Genomic DNA, 17,838 nt, shown 5'->3' on the forward strand with positions numbered 1-17,838 from the left:
GGAACAAAAAACAAAGGAGAAAAATGTTTCCTTTGAGCCAATGAGCAGTCTCTTACCCTCCTTCACCATGGCAAATATGTAGGATACACCTGTTATTTTATTATTATTTTTCAAGCTTGTTTTCTCCTTCATGGTTGCAATTTATTCATGGCCATATCATGGGAAAGTATGTGCCCGAATTGGAAAAGGTCATACTGAAATTGATGATAGTTTTAACCAATAGGAGGAAACAACATTATTATGTGTAGGTTTCTATGGATACAACTGACGCCTTTTCACATTCTGTCACCAGATCATTTTGTCTTTGGAATGTAGTTGTTTGTTGTTCCCCTGTTATTATAGCTCAGTAGTTGTTCCAGTTTCACCAAGTGCATAAATAAACACATTAATAGTAAATAACTGTAATTAACAAGTAGATTTACAGCTCTTATTTTTTATTAATATTTATTTTTCATAAACTGCTAACCTGTGTGCATCTATCTATATGCAAAATAAACTTCAGATTTTGGAAAGTTAAGTAGATGCAGAGTTTCTGTCAGGTATCTGTTGATGGAAAATAAATAAGATGAAAACAGAGATTCTCTACGTTTTTAGCGAAAATGTAATATTGTTGTCGCGATAGCATGTGGATAACTCAGGCAATGCACAAACTACCGCGAGATATTTGGTCCTTAATTTTTGCTATTCATAATCTCAGTACGCATTGTATCTGGCGTACTCTCCGTCGTTCAGGTGTGACATTACGTCGGCCATAGTACGTAGGTATACGCTAGTGGTAAGAAGGGGAATGTCGGGTTGTGAATGATCGGTTTCTGAGCGGTAGCGAACGTCAACATTATGGGTGAGCCTACTTACTGTATCAAACATTTCCGAAAACTGCTTTGGAAATGACATTTATAGCTTGTTGTATCAGAATTGCTATTTTAAAGTAATGGTTGTTCGTGGCTTTCTAGTTGTCTGAGTAACCAACGCCCAGTCGTCCCCCAACCAGTTGTTGGATGAGATGCTAGCCTAGCTAGCAGGTTAGCATTAGCTAAGGCATTTCCTGTGTAGTTATTTTGTCCCTCATCACGAATTACTTGACCCAATTTTACCTACCTAGTGGTTCATTCTAAAAGCTAATGTTTTATTTTATGTATCTTGTGTTTGTTAAGTAAACTCCATCGACGTAACGCTAGCTAGCTTTTTTAGTGTGGCGATAACGTCATTTTCACCGCCTAACGTTTGCCAGCTGGCTTGCTAGCCTACGATTCAGAAAATGCTAACGCCAAGTCCTTAGCCTTAAATTAAGTTATTGTCCCAGTAGTCACCAAGCAAGCCATTGTTTCTTGTTAATGGTTAACTAGCTAAACAATGTCAAGCAATTTATTTACTTCCAGCTTTTTCATACATTTGATTCCCCATGAGTGCTACACTGAAAAATAGATTGAAGTGTGTGACACCATAGAGTGTAGAGGGAAACCGCAAAACAGAGTATGTAGGGAAGGGGACAGATGAGGATAAACACTCGCTCAAGCCAACACAGTTAGATTCTCAGACCTTGGATAGATCTAAGGACAAGTCAAGTGTTAAGATGGGTATCCTTGGGTGTCTGCCTTTTCAAATCGGTTTGGGGGTAGGACCAAGTGAAAGTGAGCCAGGTTTTTATTAAAGAAGCCCTATTAAATTGCGATGAAGATACTCTCATGACTGCATGAGAAAAATGTGTACACCTCTCACCACTTCCTTCAGTTGACCCGCTAACGGAAACTACACTCGCAGAATCATGAAGAAGGATTTGAATCAGTTGCCACATTTTTTTGCTTTGTAAAAGTGTATGCAGTGGAGGCTGGTAGGAGGAGCTATAGGAGGACGGGCTCATTATAATGGCTGGAATGGAATATTTGGAACGGTATCAAACATGGAAACCAAGTTGGACTCAGTTCCTTTTATCCCATTCCAGCCATTACAATGAGCCCGTCCTCCTATAGCTCCTCCCACCAGCCTCCACTGGTGTACAGGTAGTGGTCTCACTCATACCATGCATTGAAAGTTTCTTGCATGGAGATAAAGAAGACATACAATTTTAACGATAATTTCGCACAGACATAGGCTTTCAATTGAAAACATTTGAACAACAGTCCAAGGCTAGGGGCATCAACAGAGATTGGACTCCTTTATAGCCCATGGCGAAGCCAATAACAATGTATCATACTATCCAACTCTGTGATGTTATGCTTGCTAGCCTAAACACATTATTTATCTGCAGGCTTTACAGTTTGTGAAATTGATTATGAAAACAGAATTCTTTGTTAGGATGATTGCTGATATTGATTGTTGTTGTCGCCTGTGTTCTCTCCTCTGGCTCTTCCCTCACTTTGGACCACATCGCATGATTATTTCCATAAAACAGCTGTAAGTATGGATGGATTGGTCAGTTAGGCCAATGTTTATTTGCTTGCTTATCAGAATGACTTTCCCCTAATTTTGAAGTAACCTAGGCCTGTTACATAACATTGCAAAAGCTGTGGTGATGATGTTGTGCTCGTATGTTACTTTGCAGCAACAAAAGAATCTGGAGGGATATGTGGGCTTTGCTAGCCTTCCCAACCAAGTGTACAGAAAGTCTGTGAAGAGAGGCTTTGAATTCACCCTGATGGTTGTGGGTAAGAAAATGCTATTCATATATTGAGGTCATGGTTCAACAGAGTCATTTTTTCAGTCATTTCAGTTTACACAATACAGTTTACCAGTTAAAGCTGTAAATGGTAAGTTAGATTTGGAGACAGGAATATATGTGTGTGACCACATTTGTGTACAAGCAAAGTGCGTGTGTGTCTGTGATTTTAACCTCCTCGAGTCAGGAGAGGGAAGATAACCTCTCTCGTTTACTTTTTTTCACATCCTGCTTATTAAAATAGCATTATTTTGATTGGATTTATTCAAAACTGTGCAGTATTATAAAAAATACAAGAGTGCTGTTGAAGTACTTGGATGTGGTCGTTGAACTCGGCAAGGACCTTCATTTGCTAATCAGTCACTGTTTGGAGGGAAAATGTTTCTTTGGGTCAAACCATTTCCTGTGGTCGGCATAGCAGAATTGGTCCCTCACTGCTAAAAATAGTTCGTATCGCATTTCATCTGAACAGCAGCCTCTTTCTGAGCCAGTCATGGGTTTATGATTGATCAATTTAAGAAGTTAGGCTACACTCCTCATTCTATCTAAACATGTCTGCCTTGCCAGGCACTCGCATGCAACTGGGTTCCTCTTAAACAAGTCATGATTTACCCTGCTGTATAAAATGTCCTTTAAAGGCAGTGTGTTGGATGGTGCCCAAGTTGGCTGTTGGGGCCCAAAAATGCCTTGAATAATTTGCCAGCCTGATTGCTGCAATAATAATAATATGATTTTAAAGTCCTATTTCTGGGAATGCAAACGCATCACAAACGATGCATACTGTGCATATGTGAAGTAGGTTAGTTTATATCAATACACCAGTGTTTTCCATGTAACATGACAGGTTGGAGTGCTGCGCTCAGCGAGGCATAGTGTGCTGTGTCAGTCACTGCTGATAACGCTAGCCCTTTCTCACACTACACCACCAGTGACCTAAACCAGCAGGGACATGTGGGCTCAAAGCTCCGCCTACTGCTGAGGCAGTGTGTATGTAACAGTGTACGAGAGTGATATTGCTGAATTAGTAAACAGTAAAACTATCAACCATTTTCTTTTTTGCTGTAGATGTTGTATTAAAATGTACATTAATGTATACAAAATCCACAGCAAAAAATAAAATGGAATTAGCAAACAGTCAAACTATCAACCATTTTATTTTTTGCTGTGGATTTTGTATACATTAATGTACATTTTAATACAACATCTACAGCAAAAAAGAAAATGGTTGATAGTTTTACTGTTTACTAATTCAGCAATATCACTCTCGTACACTGTTACATACACACTGCCTCAGCAGTAGGCGGAGCTAGCTCCTCTACTCAGTCCTGAAGAGCAGTGCCTGGCAGTGTGACTGGCACAGCAGTGACTGGCACAGCACACTATGCCTCGCTGAGCGCAGCACGCCAACCTGTCCCGTTACCTGGAAAACACTGGTGTATTGATAGAAACTAGCCATCCATATTCATAGGAGTATGAAGATGGGTATTGAAATGCACATTGTCAAGTGCAGTCACTCAACACAGAAATGATAGCTCTCAACTCCCAATACTGTAGCCTGTAAATGGCAGCTCGTTGACGATCGAGCCGTAGCCCCCAGCCAGTGAGGTCAGTGCCAGTGGTAATTTCCACTGCCCTAATGATTCCATTCACCAGGAGCATGGAGACCAGGAACACAATGGTTAGCCATACTGGAGAAACGGGACCACACAGCCAGCATAAGAGGCATTCTCTAGCCATGTTCAGACTAGAAGCTGTTGTCCTATCCCTTTACACAATCATTCAGATGGATGGTCGTCTTGGACAAATGTCAATGGCCCTCAATCAAAGACATGACCTTTGATGGGATTTATTGGCTGGTCTTTATTAGATGCTTCTACAGTACTATTGGATGCCTCTAAAGTTGCATGACTGGCTATCACACAGTGGGATGTACCCGTTTTCAACATGTATGGTTAGCTGTTTATAATGTCAGTGTTCCCCTATATCTTTAAATGTTGTTCTTGCTGATATAGCTACATTGTATACTGTGCACACTAGGCCTATATGTTGATTGAATTGCATTGATTCACTCATTTAAAATGACACTGATGGACAATGACCCTAATGTAGCAACACTGCCATTAGGCTATATGATCCATGATTTATATATATTTTTTTAAAGATTCAGTTTTATTGCAACAGTTTTTTTCTTTCTTCTAGGTGAATCAGGATTGGGCAAGTCCACGTTGATCAACTCTCTGTTCCTAACAGACTTGTACTCTTCAGAATACCCTGGGCCTTCACACAGAGTCAAAAAGACTGTACAGGTAGTTTAAAACACTTCTGCATAACAGTCCTGTATTCTTTTGTTGAATATCCTTCTTCCACTGATGACCATGTTAGTTTGCCTCAGTGTTGATACCTTGGCATTTGAAACACATTCTGCGATATAGAGCAGACTAAAGTATTCATACCCCTTGACTTATTCCACATTTTGTGTTACAGCCTGAATTCAAAATGGATGAAATCGATTTTTTTGTTTGTATTATCTTTTACCAGATCTAATGTGTTATATTCTCCTACATTAATTTCACATTTCCCCAAACTTCAAAGTGTTTCCTTTCAAATGGTATCAAGAATATGCATATTCTTGGTTCAGGTCCTGAGCTACAGGCAGTTAGATTTGGGTATGCCATTTAGGCAAAAATTGAAAAAAAAGGGTCTGATCCTTAAGAAGTTAAGTCAAAACTGTAACTCTGCCACTCCAGTATAAGCAACTCCAGTGTAGAGTTGGCCTTGTGTTTTAGGTTATTGTCCTGCTGAAAGGTGAATTAATCTCTGTGTCTGGTGGAAAGCAGACTGAACCAGGTTTCCCTCTAGGATTTTGCCTGCACTTAGCTCTATTCCATTTTTTTTTTTATCCTGAAAAACTCCCCAGTCCTTAACAACTACAAGCATAGCCATAACATGATACAGCCACCACTATGCTTAAAAATATTGAGAGTGGTACTCAGTAATATGTTGTATTGGATTTGCCCCAAACATAACACTTTGTATTCAAGACAAAAAGTTAATTGCTTTACCACATTTTTTGCAGTATTACTTTAGTGCCAGGATGCATGTTTTTGAATATTTTTATTCTGTACAGGCTTCCTTCTTTTCACTCTGTCATTTAGGTTAGTATTGTGGAGTAACTACAATGTTGTTGATCCATCCTCAGTTTTCTCCTATCACAGCCATTTAAATGCTGTAACTGTTTTAAAGTCACCTCTCTGGCAACTGAGTTAGGAAGGACGCCTGTATCTTTTTAGTGACTGGGTGTAATGAAACACCATCCAAAGAGCAATTAATAACTTCACCATGCTCAAATGGCTATTCAATGGTTTTTTATTTTATTTTTTACCCATCTACGAATAGGTGCCCTTTGCAAGGCATTGGAAAACCTCTTTGTGGTTGAATCTGTGTTTGAAATTCACTGCACGACTTGAGACGTTTCAGCTTTTCATTTATTTAATTAATTTGTAAAAAGTTCAAACAACATTGTTCCACTATGACATTAAGGGGTATTGTGTGTAGACTTCTGACAAAAATGTAATTCATTTTAAATTCAGGCTGTAACACAACAACATTTGGAAAATAGCAAGGGGTGTTCATACTTTCTGAAGGCACTGTATGTCATTTAGTCCAGAAACTTGCTCTACTCTGTCTCCAAAACATAACGTTATCTCAACACAGATGCTCGTCTGTTTTTCTGGTTCCTCTGCATTGTTAGGTAATAGTACAGTGTTGGGCTGCATGTTGATACATGCAGCTAGAATGAGAGTCACCCACTGGCCTCAATGTGTGATACACACATTTAGACTAGTAATTGGGGACAAGTTGTCTTCCTGAGAAGTTGTTTTGGTACTCTTCTTTCCCTTCATTCTCTTCTGTGTTGTTGCAAACACTCTTGTGGAGACAGGTGTTTGCTCAACACAGTGGGGCCTGCGTTGTTGTCCAAAAGTTAAACAACCAGAAGTGTAGTGAGTGCTTAATATTCTTACGACAATTCTTAGGAAAGTTGTATTGTTCACTGTCATACACCAAATATGAACAGTAACAGTATGCATTTAGACAAGACAACTATTGAATGCTAATACAATTATCTATTTCCCAGGTGGAGCAATCCAAAGTGTTAGTAAAGGAAGGTGGTGTCCAGCTCCTGCTCACTATAGTTGACACCCCAGGATTCGGCGACGCTGTGGACAACAGCAACTGGTACGCAAAGCTTGACAACTCCTCCATTTTGGCTCCAATAAATGCATTGATCTTGACACATTTGACAGCCATTTCGGCTCATAGCTTGCAAACAGGTTTCCAGGAAGTAGCATCCATTCTGGCTCAATGTGTGTGGGTTTGTTTCCTCCCTGGGGCTGTGTTCCATGCAGCTGGCAGCCGGTCATCGACCACATAGACAGCAAGTTTGAGGATTACCTCAACTGTGAGTCGCGGGTGAACAGACGACTGATGCCCGACAGCAGAGTGCAGTGCTGCCTCTACTTCATCGCCCCCTCGGGACACGGGTGAGTCTGGGAGGGGGGAGAAAGAGAGGTTGGACAGTGTGAATGAAGGGGGAGGGCTTCTTATGATTTAATAAGATTTCACAAGTGTAAAGTAGAATACTCCATATTAGAAATTCCATTCATTTTTGGCTACTGCCTCTTATAGCCTTTCTCTCTTTAGGGTTGTTTTGCAATATACAGTGGGGAGAACAAGTATTTGATACACTGCCGATTTTGCAGGTTTTCCTACTTACAAAGCATGTAGAGGTCTATACTTTTTTATCATAGGTACACTTCAACTGTGAGAGACGGAATCTAAAACAAAAATCCAGAAAATCACATTGTATGATTTCTAAGTAATTAATTTGCATTTTATTGCATGACATAAGTATTTGATACATCAGAAAAGCAGAACTTAATATTTGGTACAGAAACCTTTGTTTGCAATTACAGAGATCATACGTTTCCTGTAGGTCTTGACCAGGTTTGCACACACTGCAGCAGGGATTTTGGCCCACTCCTCCATACAGACCTTCTCCAGATCCTTCAGGTTTCGGGGCTGTCGCTGGGCAATACGGACTTTCAGCTCCCTCCAAAGATTTTCTATTGGGTTCAGGTCTGGAGACTGGCTAGGCCACTCCAGGACCTTGAGATGCTTCTTACGGAGCCACTCCTTAGTTGCCCTGGCTGTGTGTTTCGGGTCGTTGTCATGCTGGAAGACCCAGCCACGACCCATCTTCAATGCTCTTACTGAGGGAAGGAGGTTGTTGGCCAAGATCTCGCGATACATGGCCCCATCCATCCTCCCCTCAATATGGTGCAGTCGTCCTGTCCCCTTTGCAGAAAAGCATCTCCAAAGAATGATGTTTCCACCTCCATGCTTCACGGTTGGGATGGTGTTCTTGGGGTTGTACTCATCCTTCTTCTTCCTCCAAACACGGCGAGTGGAGTTTAGACCAAAAAGCTATATTTTTGTCTCATCAGACCACATGACCTTCTCCCATTCTTCCTCTGGATCATCCAGATGGTCATTGGCAAACTTCAGACGGGCCTGGACATGCGCTGGCTTGAGCAGGGGGACCTTGCGTGCGCTGCAGGATTTTAATCCATGACGGCGTAGTGTGTTACTAATGGTTTTCTTTGAGACTGTGGTCCCAGCTCTCTTCAGGTCATTGACCAGGTCCTGCCGTGTAGTTCTGGGCTGATCCCTCACCTTCCTCATGATCACGAGGTGAGATCTTGCATGGAGCCCCTGACCGAGGGTGATTGACCGTCATCTTGAACTTCTTCCATTTTCTAATAATTGCGCCAAGAGTTGTTGCCTTCTCACCAAGCTGCTTGCCTATTGTCCTGTAGCCCATCCCAGCCTTGTGCAGGTCTACAATTGTATCCCTGATGTCCTTACACAGCTCTCTGGTCTTGGCCATTGTGGAGAGGTTGGAGTCTGTTTGATTGAGTGTGTGGACAGGTGTCTTTTATACAGGTAACGAGTTCAAACAGGTGCAGTTAATACAGGTAATGAGTGGAGAACAGGAGGGCTTCTTAAAGAAAAACTAACAGGTCTGTGAGAGACGGAATTCTTACTGGTTGGTAGGTGATCAAATACTTATGTCATGCAATAAAATGCAAATTATTTACTTAAAAATCATACAACGTGATTTTCTGGATTTTTGTTTTAGATTCCGTCTCTCACAGTTGAAGTGTACCTATGATAAAAATTACAGACCTCTACATGATTTGTAAGTAGGAAAACCTGCAAAATCGGCAGTGTATCAAATACTTGTTCTCCCCACTGTACATACATAGTTGTGTTTCATATGACTGATAGTGCTAAAGGGCATTGGCTCTCTGTCAGAGAAGGCTGTGTGTATCGTGGCTGTGGGGTAAAGAGGGTGTGTGCGTGCGTTCACTGTTCATACTCTGTTCTATGAGGCATTGTGTCCATACAATCCCCCAGTCAGTGTTGAGACAGGCTCTTAGGATGAGAAGCTTATGCTGGCCTCACACACTGACCCCTCACACACACACTCCTCACAGCACCAGCTGATATAGGTCACTCACGCTCTAGTGCCTTGCACAGTGACACTGCTAATGAGAAACAGCAGGGGAAAGTGTTCTGGACACACAGACCATACTGTTATTTGTGTTGTCATCGTTGATAAATTACTTGTTTGTTTACACTACTGGAGCTCCATTGCAAAAATGTTTTATTAGTTAATAGAATGAAGGAAAGAAATGTGAGCTTCGTGGTTTGCTATTCAAATACTGGACCTGTCAGGAATCTGTCCAAAAGTACCCCTACCCCACCATTTATGGTATTAATAATAACATTATTATTATTTTGTCATGTCTCCCTCCAGACTGAAGCCTCTGGATATTGAGTTTATGAAACGGTTGCATGAGAAGGTGAACGTCATCCCACTGATCGCAAAAGCAGACACTCTCACCCCAGAGGAGTGCCAACAGTTCAAGAAGCAGGTCAGTGGGCTCTGTCTGGGGGCTGGGCATCAAGGGTTTACGCTGACGAAGACTTGAGTGTTGCAGATAGAAATGCACAGTTTGGCCAGAATGGTGGTTACCTATTCCACATACTGCTCTGACGATGCCCTCAAAGTTTCCCCTGGATAGTACATTGATACAGTCTGAATGGAGTTGATACCACATGATAAAGAACTGTCCTACATGTCTTGGATTGTCATTGGGGTCCTTCTTAATAAAACATACTGAACCTTCCCTCTCCTCAGATCATGCGGGAAATCCTGGAGCACAAAATCAAGATCTACGAGTTCCCAGAGACGGATGATGAGGAAGAGAACAAACTGGTGAAGAAGATCAAGGTATGAAACAAATGTACCGCATGTTGTTGTAAGCACCATGCATGCACCAACGAACTTAGCCATTTAAACCTTTAGGCACTTGGCTACATCAGTCCCGCCTGGATTTTGTTATATTGCGATCGCAATTGTTTTTGCTAAATCAACAATTCCTGCTTATTATGCAAGGGTTGCAAATGACCAATCACTGTACTATTACCCAATAAAACAGTAAATCATTGCAATATTACCGCATAGAACTCTCCAGTCACCGCACACACAAAAAGAGTGCTGGACATTTTAACCAATCACGCACTTTTACTGCATAAAATGGTTCAATCAAGCAAGATGTCAACAAACATTTTCCCTTGTCAGGACTTTTTTGTGACAAATTTGACAAAATCATCGCAAATTGCCATGCAAAATGTCTGAATTGCTGCAGCAAAGTATTTTGGCCCACCACTAGCCGATCACAAAATCCTGGAGGGGCTGTTACATACATACAGTGAGGGAAAAAAGTATTTGATCCCCTGCTGATTTTGTACATTTGCCCACTGACAAAGAAATGGTCAGTCTATAATTTTAATGGTAGGTTTATTTGAACAGTGAGAGACAGAATAATAACAAAATAATCCAGAAAAACGCATGTCAAAAATGTTATAAATTGATTTGCATTTTAATGAGGGAAATAAGTATTTGACCCCCTCTCAATCAGAAAGATTTCTGGCTCCCAGGTGTCTTTTATACAGGTAACGAGCTGAGATTAGGAGCACACTCTTAAAGGGAGTGCTCCTAATCTCAGCTTGTTACCTGTATAAAAGACACCTGTCCACAGAAGCAATCAATCAATCAGATTCCAAACTCTCCACCATGGCCAAGACCAAAGAGCTCTCCAAGGATGTCAGGGACAAGATTGTAGACCTACACAAGGCTGGAATGGGCTACAAGATCATCGCCAAGCAGCTCGGTGAGAAGGTGACAACAGTTGGTGCGATTATTCGCAAATGGAAGAAACACAAAATAACTGTCAATCTCCCTCGGCCTGGGGCTCCATGCAAGATCTCACCTCGTGGAGTTGCAATGATCATGAGAACGGTGAGGAATCAGCCCAGAACTACACGGGAGGATCTTGTCAATGATCTCAAGGCAGCTGGGACCATAGTCACCAAGAAAACAATTGGTAACACACTACGCCGTGAAGGACTGAAATCCTGCAGCGCCCGCAAGGTCCCCCTGCTCAAGAAAGCACATATACATGGCCGTCTGAAGTTTGCCAATGAACATCTGAATGATTCAGAGGAGAACTGGGTGAAAGTGTTGTGGTCAGATGAGACCAAAATCGAGCTCTTTGGCATCAACTCAACTTGCCGTGTTTGGAGGAGGAGGAATGCTGCCTATGACACCAAGAACACCATCCCCACCGTCAAACATGGAGGTGGAAACATTATGCTTTGGGGGTGTTTTTCTGCTAAGGGGACAGGACAACTTCACCGCATCAAAGGGACGATGGACGGGGCCATGTACCATCAAATCTTGAGTGAGAACCTCCTTCCCTCAGCCAGGGCATTGAAAATGGGTCGTGGATGGGTATTCCAGCATGACAATGACCCCAAAGACACGGCCAAGGCAACAAAGGAGTGGCTCAAGTAGAAGCACATTAAGACTAGCCAGTCTCCAGACCTTAATCCTATAGAAAATCTGTGGAGGGAGCTGAAGGTTCGAGTTGCCAAACGTCATCCTCGAAACCTTAATGACTTGGAGAAGATCTGCAAAGAGGAGTGGGACAAAATCCCTCCTGAGATGTGTGCAAACCTGGTGGCCAACTACAAGAAACGTCTGACCTCTGTGATTGCCAACAAGGGTTTTGCCACCAAGTACTAAGTCATGTTTTGCAGAGGGGTCAAATACTTATTTCCCTCATTAAAATGCAAATCAATTTATAACATTTTTGACATGTGTTTTTCAGGATTTTTTTGTTGTTATTCTGTCTCTCACTGTTCAAATAAACCTACCATTAAAATTATAGACTGATCATGTCTTTGTCAGTGGGCAAACGTACAAAATCAGCAGGGGATCAAATATTTTTTTCCCTCACTGTATATACATACAGTTGAAGTCAAAGTTTACATACACTTAGATTGGAGTCATTCAAACTTGTTTTTCAACCACTCCACACATTTCTTGTTAACAAGCTATAGGTTTGGCAAGTCGGTTAGGACATCTACTTTGTGCATGACAAAAGTAATTTTTCCAACAATTGTTTACAGACAGATTATTTCACTTATAATTCACTGTATCACAATTCCAGTGGGTCAGAAGTTAACATCTAAGTTGACTGTGCCTTTAAACAGCTTGGAAAATTCCAGAAAATGATATCATGGCTTTAGAAGCTTCTGATAGGCTAATTGACATCATTTGAGTCAATTGGAGGTGTACCTGTGGATGTATTTCAAGGCCTACCTTCAAACTCAGTGCCTCTTTGCTTGACATCATGGGAAAATCAAAAGAAATCAGCCAGATTTGTAGACCTCCACAAGTCTGGTTCATCCTTGGGAGCAATTCCCAAACTCCTGAAGGTACCACGTTCATCTGTACAAACAATAGTACGCAAGTATAAACACCATGGAACCACGCAGCCGTCATACCGCTCAGGAAGGAGACGCGTTTTGTCTCCTAGAGATGAACATACTTTGGTGTGAAAAGTGCAAATCAATCCCAGAACAACAGCAAAGGACCTTGTGAAGATGCTGGAGGAAACTGGTACAAAAGTATCTATATTCACAATAAAACGAGTCCTATATCGACATAACCTGAAAGGCCGCTCAGCAATGAAGAAGCCACTGCTCCAAAACCGCCATAAAAAAGCCAGACTACGGTTTGCAACTGCACATGGGGACAAAGATCGTACTTTTTGGAGAAATGTCCTCTGGTCTGATGAAACAAAAATAGAACTGTTTGGCCATAATGACCATCGTTATGTTTGGAGGAAAAAGGGGGTCGCTTGCAAGCCGAAGAACACCATCCCAACCGTGAAGCACGGGGCAGGCAGCATCATGCTGTGGGGGTGCTTTGCTGCAGGAGGGACTGGTGGACATCACAAAATAGATGGCATCATGAGGAAGGAAAATTACGTGGATATATTGAAGCAACATCTCAAGACATCAGTCAGGAAGTTAAAGCTTGGTCGCAAATGGGTCTTCTAAATGGACAATGACCCCAAGCATACTTCCAAAGTTGTGGAAAAATGGCTTAAGGACAACAAAGTCAAGGTATTGGAGTGGCCATCACAAAGTCCCGACCTCAATCCTATAGAAAATGTGTGGGCAGAACAGAAAAGGCGTGTGCGAGCAAGGAGGCCTACAAACCTGACTCAGTTACACAAGCTCTGTCAGGAGGAATGGGCCAAAATTCATCCCACTTATTGTGGGAAACTTGTGGAAGGCTACCCGAAACATTTGACCCAAGTTAAACAATTTAAAGGCAATGCTACCAAATACTAATTGAGTGTATGTACACTTCTGACCCACTGGGAATGCAATGAAATAAATCAGTCTCTCTACTACTATTCTGACATTTCAGGTGTATGTAAACTTCCGACTTCAACTGTACATACACACATTCTCTCACACATCATTGTGTTATTTTGCTTGCAGGACCGTCTTCCCCTGGCCGTGGTGGGCAGTAACACCATCATCGAGGTGAATGGGAAAAGGACCAGAGGACGACAGTACCCCTGGGGAGTGGCAGAAGGTACCAGGCATGATGGGAGATGTAGTTTGTTCAGGGAAAAGGAAAATCTATAGAAAGAGGCTCCTTTAGGAGAGGGGTTTAAATATGTATTGATTTTCTTTCCTTGCAGTTGAGAACGGAGACCACTGTGATTTCACCATCCTACGAGACATGCTCATCAGGTACAGACCTTAAAACATGAAGTTACAAACATTTATAGAAAATGGGGAAATGACAATGCATTTTTTGTAGCATTGTCAACCACATTGACCTTAGCCTCAACTTTAAAGGTTTCTAATACTTGTTTTGTCTGTCTTTCTGTGTGCGTACAGAACCCACATGCAGGACCTGAAGGACGTGACCAATAACGTCCACTATGAAAACTATCGCAGCAGGAAGCTGGCGGCCGTCACCTACAACGGACAGGACAACAACAGGGTCAAGGGTCAACAGTCGACCAAGTGAGTCCAACAGCTACCAATGGTTCTCTATTTAACAAGGCATAGCCTAACTATTTTTGTCATTGATCAAAGGCATATTTTACCTGACAGATAATCTACTGGACATCTGAGACTTTTGAAATGTTTTATCATATTGATGCGATTTTTAGGCTGTATAAATGGATGTTATTGTCGTAGTGTTCCTGGAGGTATTTTTGTCCAATATAGGTCCATCATTCCAAATGCAGGTATTACAGTTTAAAGGGATACTTCGGAATTTTGGCAATGAGGCCCTTTCCCTACTTCTCCAGAGTCCGATGAACTCGTGGATACCATTTTTATGTCTCTGTGTGGAGTTTGAATGAAGTTGCTAACTAGCGCTAGCGCAATTGCTAACTAGTTTCGCGAGCCAATGCTATCTCGAACTTCCTTCATACTGGACACAGATATACAAATGGTATCCACAAGTTCATCTGACTCAGGGGAAGTAGAAAAAGGGCCTAATTGCCAAAATCCTGAAGTATCCCTTTAAATTCCACACTGCTGCTCTCTCACACCTAAGACCCTCTTATGTACACCAACCACGCTCAGCATCTTAGCTCTTTACTGAGAAACACCATCACACACTGCGGTTCCTAACGCACAGCTACTCACCAAACACATGCTGCTAATGTAAGGCTGCTACACACAACGTTTCATGCCTCTTGAAAAGTAGTTTTGTTTATTTGTGAACTTTTCCTTGTTTACCGTGAGAAAGTAGATGTTTCGTTCTTAGTCCATGTTTTTGTTAGTGCGGTCAGTCCGTTTCGTTTTTCCGTTGTCGTAGTGCATGATTTCATCGCAGCATGCTAAGTGTGTGTGTTTCTGTTTTTTTAGACATGACACAGGTGAAGGCATGTAAGTGGTCAATTTATGTTTTCTTAGAACCTCCTGTAAGATCATTTTTTGAATATACCTTTTTCCTCCCCTGTTTGTGTTACTTTGTCTGGGTTCTCTCTTTCTCCCAGTTCAGGGAGTTTTCTTCTCCTTTCTTCCCCCCCTTATGTCAGACAAGGTCTCAAGGAACACTGTAGAGATGCCAACATTGTGAGAAAAGTTAACTGGGAATTGATAAATATGCATAATTACATTGCAAATACTTCAAATGGAATTAGCGTAGTTGGACATGAGTGGAGTCTTATCCATTTAAATATTTTTTGTTTGCTCAACTGGTGGCTTCTTCTCACTTTCAATTGAGTTTACTAACATTTAGCTAAGCTAACATCCCAAAGCACCACTATTTCACTACAGTTACTCACTAGCCTATGCTAACAGCTTAGCTAACTCAGCTCAGGGACTGCTTGGTGCTGAGTCCCTGCTCCAGAACCAATTGGGTTTCTTCTTCCCTCTGCTTTTCCACACTTCAGTCACCACACTGTCCTACCATTCCTTTCATGCATAGATCCTTGTATGTACCAATTCCCTGCAGAGAAATGGGGGTGACATTACTGTGCGGATTGTTCCACTGTGTTGGTGAGGGAGGGGATCGGTGACGGTGCGCTGTAGGACAGGTCTGACTGTGTGTGTGTGACCCTGCAGGAGCCCCCTGGCTCAGATGGAGGAGGAGCGGAGGGAGCACGTGGCCAAGATGAAGAAGATGGAGATGGAAATGGAGCAGGTGTTTGAGATGAAGGTCAAGGAGAAGATCCAGAAGCTGAAAGATTCCGAGGCTGAGGTAACATCAGTCACATTGCCTTACTACACTACTGTCCTCTACCGTATGGTTTGACTTCTTACTTCCTGATGCATAAACGCTGTGACTTTTCGGTGGGTGTTGATGCGCTGTGAGTTGGGTGTGTTTAATGGCTAGTTCTCGTGTGTGAAGTTCACTGCCCCTCTCTCTGAAATGTTACATTTTCAAATGTACTCTTATTAAACCAGGATAGTCCTCTTAGTAACAATTGTCACTGTTTTTCAGTGAGTCATACAGTTGTGAGCATGTCTTTCACATTTTCTGACTCTCTCTTCTTCTGCAGCTCTCGAGGCGTCATGAGCAGATGAAGAAGAATCTGGAGGCCCAGCACAAGGAGCTGGAGGAGAAGAGACGCCAGTTTGAGGATGACCGGGCCAACTGGGAGACCAATCAGCGCCTGGAGCAACAGAGAATGGATGCCTCCAGGTAACACTGTCTGTCACGCCCCTGATCTGTAGCGCTGACTTTGGTTGTTACTAATGTAGCTCTATTTGTCTGTTGGATAGAGAAAAAAGCTAAACTGGACACAAAATCAACGGTCTGTGCAGAACGTAATACCAGCGTGTCCCACTAGATGTCACTGTTGTATAATCATATCTCATCAATATATTGCCTCATGTATTACATTATCTCCTCTACAGGACTCTGGAAAAGAACAAAAAGAAGGGGAAGATATTTTAGAGACAGTTTGCAGAAACACCAAGTTGTACTTGTTGCCAATGTTGCCAGCCCGGACATCCGTGTGTGGCACCAAACCAACACCAAAGCTCTTGTACAGCCCAGCTGGGTCTGCATGTACTGTCACAATGACCGGAAGAGAGCTGCCTGTGGACTTCTCCAAGGAATGTGTTTACCTTAACGAAACTTACCGTCTTAGACAGGCCAAACCCATATATAACTGAATACTGTCCCCCCCCCCCACCCCCCCAAGGTTGCTATATCTATTTAACAACTGATGTCTACAGTTTTATGCAGAGCAACAAAAAAAATGAACTGTTGTACAATCATGTTTCAGGGGTTTTATTCGTTTACATGCACAAAAGCTCTCCCATGATGTGAAAAGGAAATGGCATTAAAATCCTTTTGTTTAGTAAAGTGTAACAGATAAACCTCATACTGAACAGCTCCCCATGCAATGTAGCCTAACACGAAACAACTGTCTCAGTGTAGCCTAACACGAAACAACTGTCTCAGTGTAGCCTAACACGAAACAACTGTCTCATTGTCTCAACAGGAGTAATGGGAAATCTAGAGGCTAAAATGCACCTTGGGCTTTTTTATGGCTAAAGCTTTTTCCAAAATGTAACGCTTTCTTCTGTTTTTAGCAAATTTCACTAGCCTCCTTGGACCACAATTAACTTCATAAATGTTATATTTCAGTTAGTTTATTTTTATATATACCGAGCCAGCTAAAGTAATACTTTTTTGTATGTTCGAGAATTCTTCTGAAGCTTTGACCAGTTTCTGAAGAGGATTGACTGTTTAAAATACATTCAGTAGTCGTGCAAAGAGCAAAAAAAAAAAATGAAAGGAATATTTCTGTAACTCCACATACGTGTGATCAGATTAAGTGGGAAAGGAAAGTCAACACCACAGTTTGCTTTGGCTATGTACTCCATCTGTATTTTTTATTTTATTTTTTATTTGTATTGTACAAAGTCACTTAATAAACATGTGATGATAGACTTGCAATGCAATGAATTCTGCTAAGAGATGCATGTTGATACTGCATTACTAAATTCAGAATACCTATTATGTAGGCCTACTGAAATGTAAACAGTTTAAATGTGTTACTTATTTTGCTCTGTAGTTGAGTATTAATCTGCTTTGTCTACATATCTCCACCAGAAGGCAACATGGGTTTCCTTTTTTCTGCATTTCTCAGTTGTTTTACTTTTGATGTAAGTATTCTGCCACATTGCATGCATAATATGAATGTTTTCAGAGG

General features: G+C 41.7%; 1 protein-coding gene across 2 annotated transcripts; it reads left to right on the forward strand.

The window, feature by feature from the left end:
* The first annotated feature begins 751 nt into the window (after positions 1-751).
* Positions 752-17,606, forward strand: LOC311126609 (septin-7-like). Of its 2 annotated transcripts, XM_084158540.1 has the most exons (14): positions 752-841; positions 2,543-2,645; positions 4,856-4,962; positions 6,792-6,892; positions 7,063-7,197; positions 9,537-9,654; positions 9,921-10,013; positions 13,643-13,739; positions 13,849-13,900; positions 14,051-14,179; positions 15,035-15,055; positions 15,737-15,872; positions 16,174-16,316; positions 16,532-17,606. In XM_084158540.1, exons 2-14 carry the CDS (start codon positions 2,636-2,638, stop codon positions 16,569-16,571), a joined length of 1,182 nt encoding a protein of 393 aa, XP_084014666.1. In that variant the 5' UTR covers positions 752-841; positions 2,543-2,635; the 3' UTR covers positions 16,572-17,606. The 2 variants fall into 2 exon arrangements, with proteins under 2 accessions (XP_084014666.1, XP_084014667.1); XM_084158541.1 differs by lacking the exon at positions 15,035-15,055 and having other exon boundaries at positions 765-841.
* Positions 17,607-17,838: the final 232 nt, after the last annotated feature.

Source organism: Coregonus lavaretus (genome assembly GCF_964263955.1).
Source record: "Coregonus lavaretus genome assembly, chromosome: 3".
In the NCBI taxonomy this organism is placed as follows: Eukaryota; Metazoa; Chordata; class Actinopteri; order Salmoniformes; family Salmonidae; genus Coregonus; species Coregonus lavaretus.

Coding starts and splice junctions, on each gene's coding strand:
- LOC311126609 (XM_084158540.1), top strand. Junction 13,740..13,848: donor CCCCTGGGGAGTGGCAGAAG/GTACCAGGCATG, acceptor CTTTCCTTGCAG/TTGAGAACGGAGACCACTGT. Junction 15,873..16,173: donor TGAAAGATTCCGAGGCTGAG/GTAACATCAGTC, acceptor CTTCTTCTGCAG/CTCTCGAGGCGTCATGAGCA.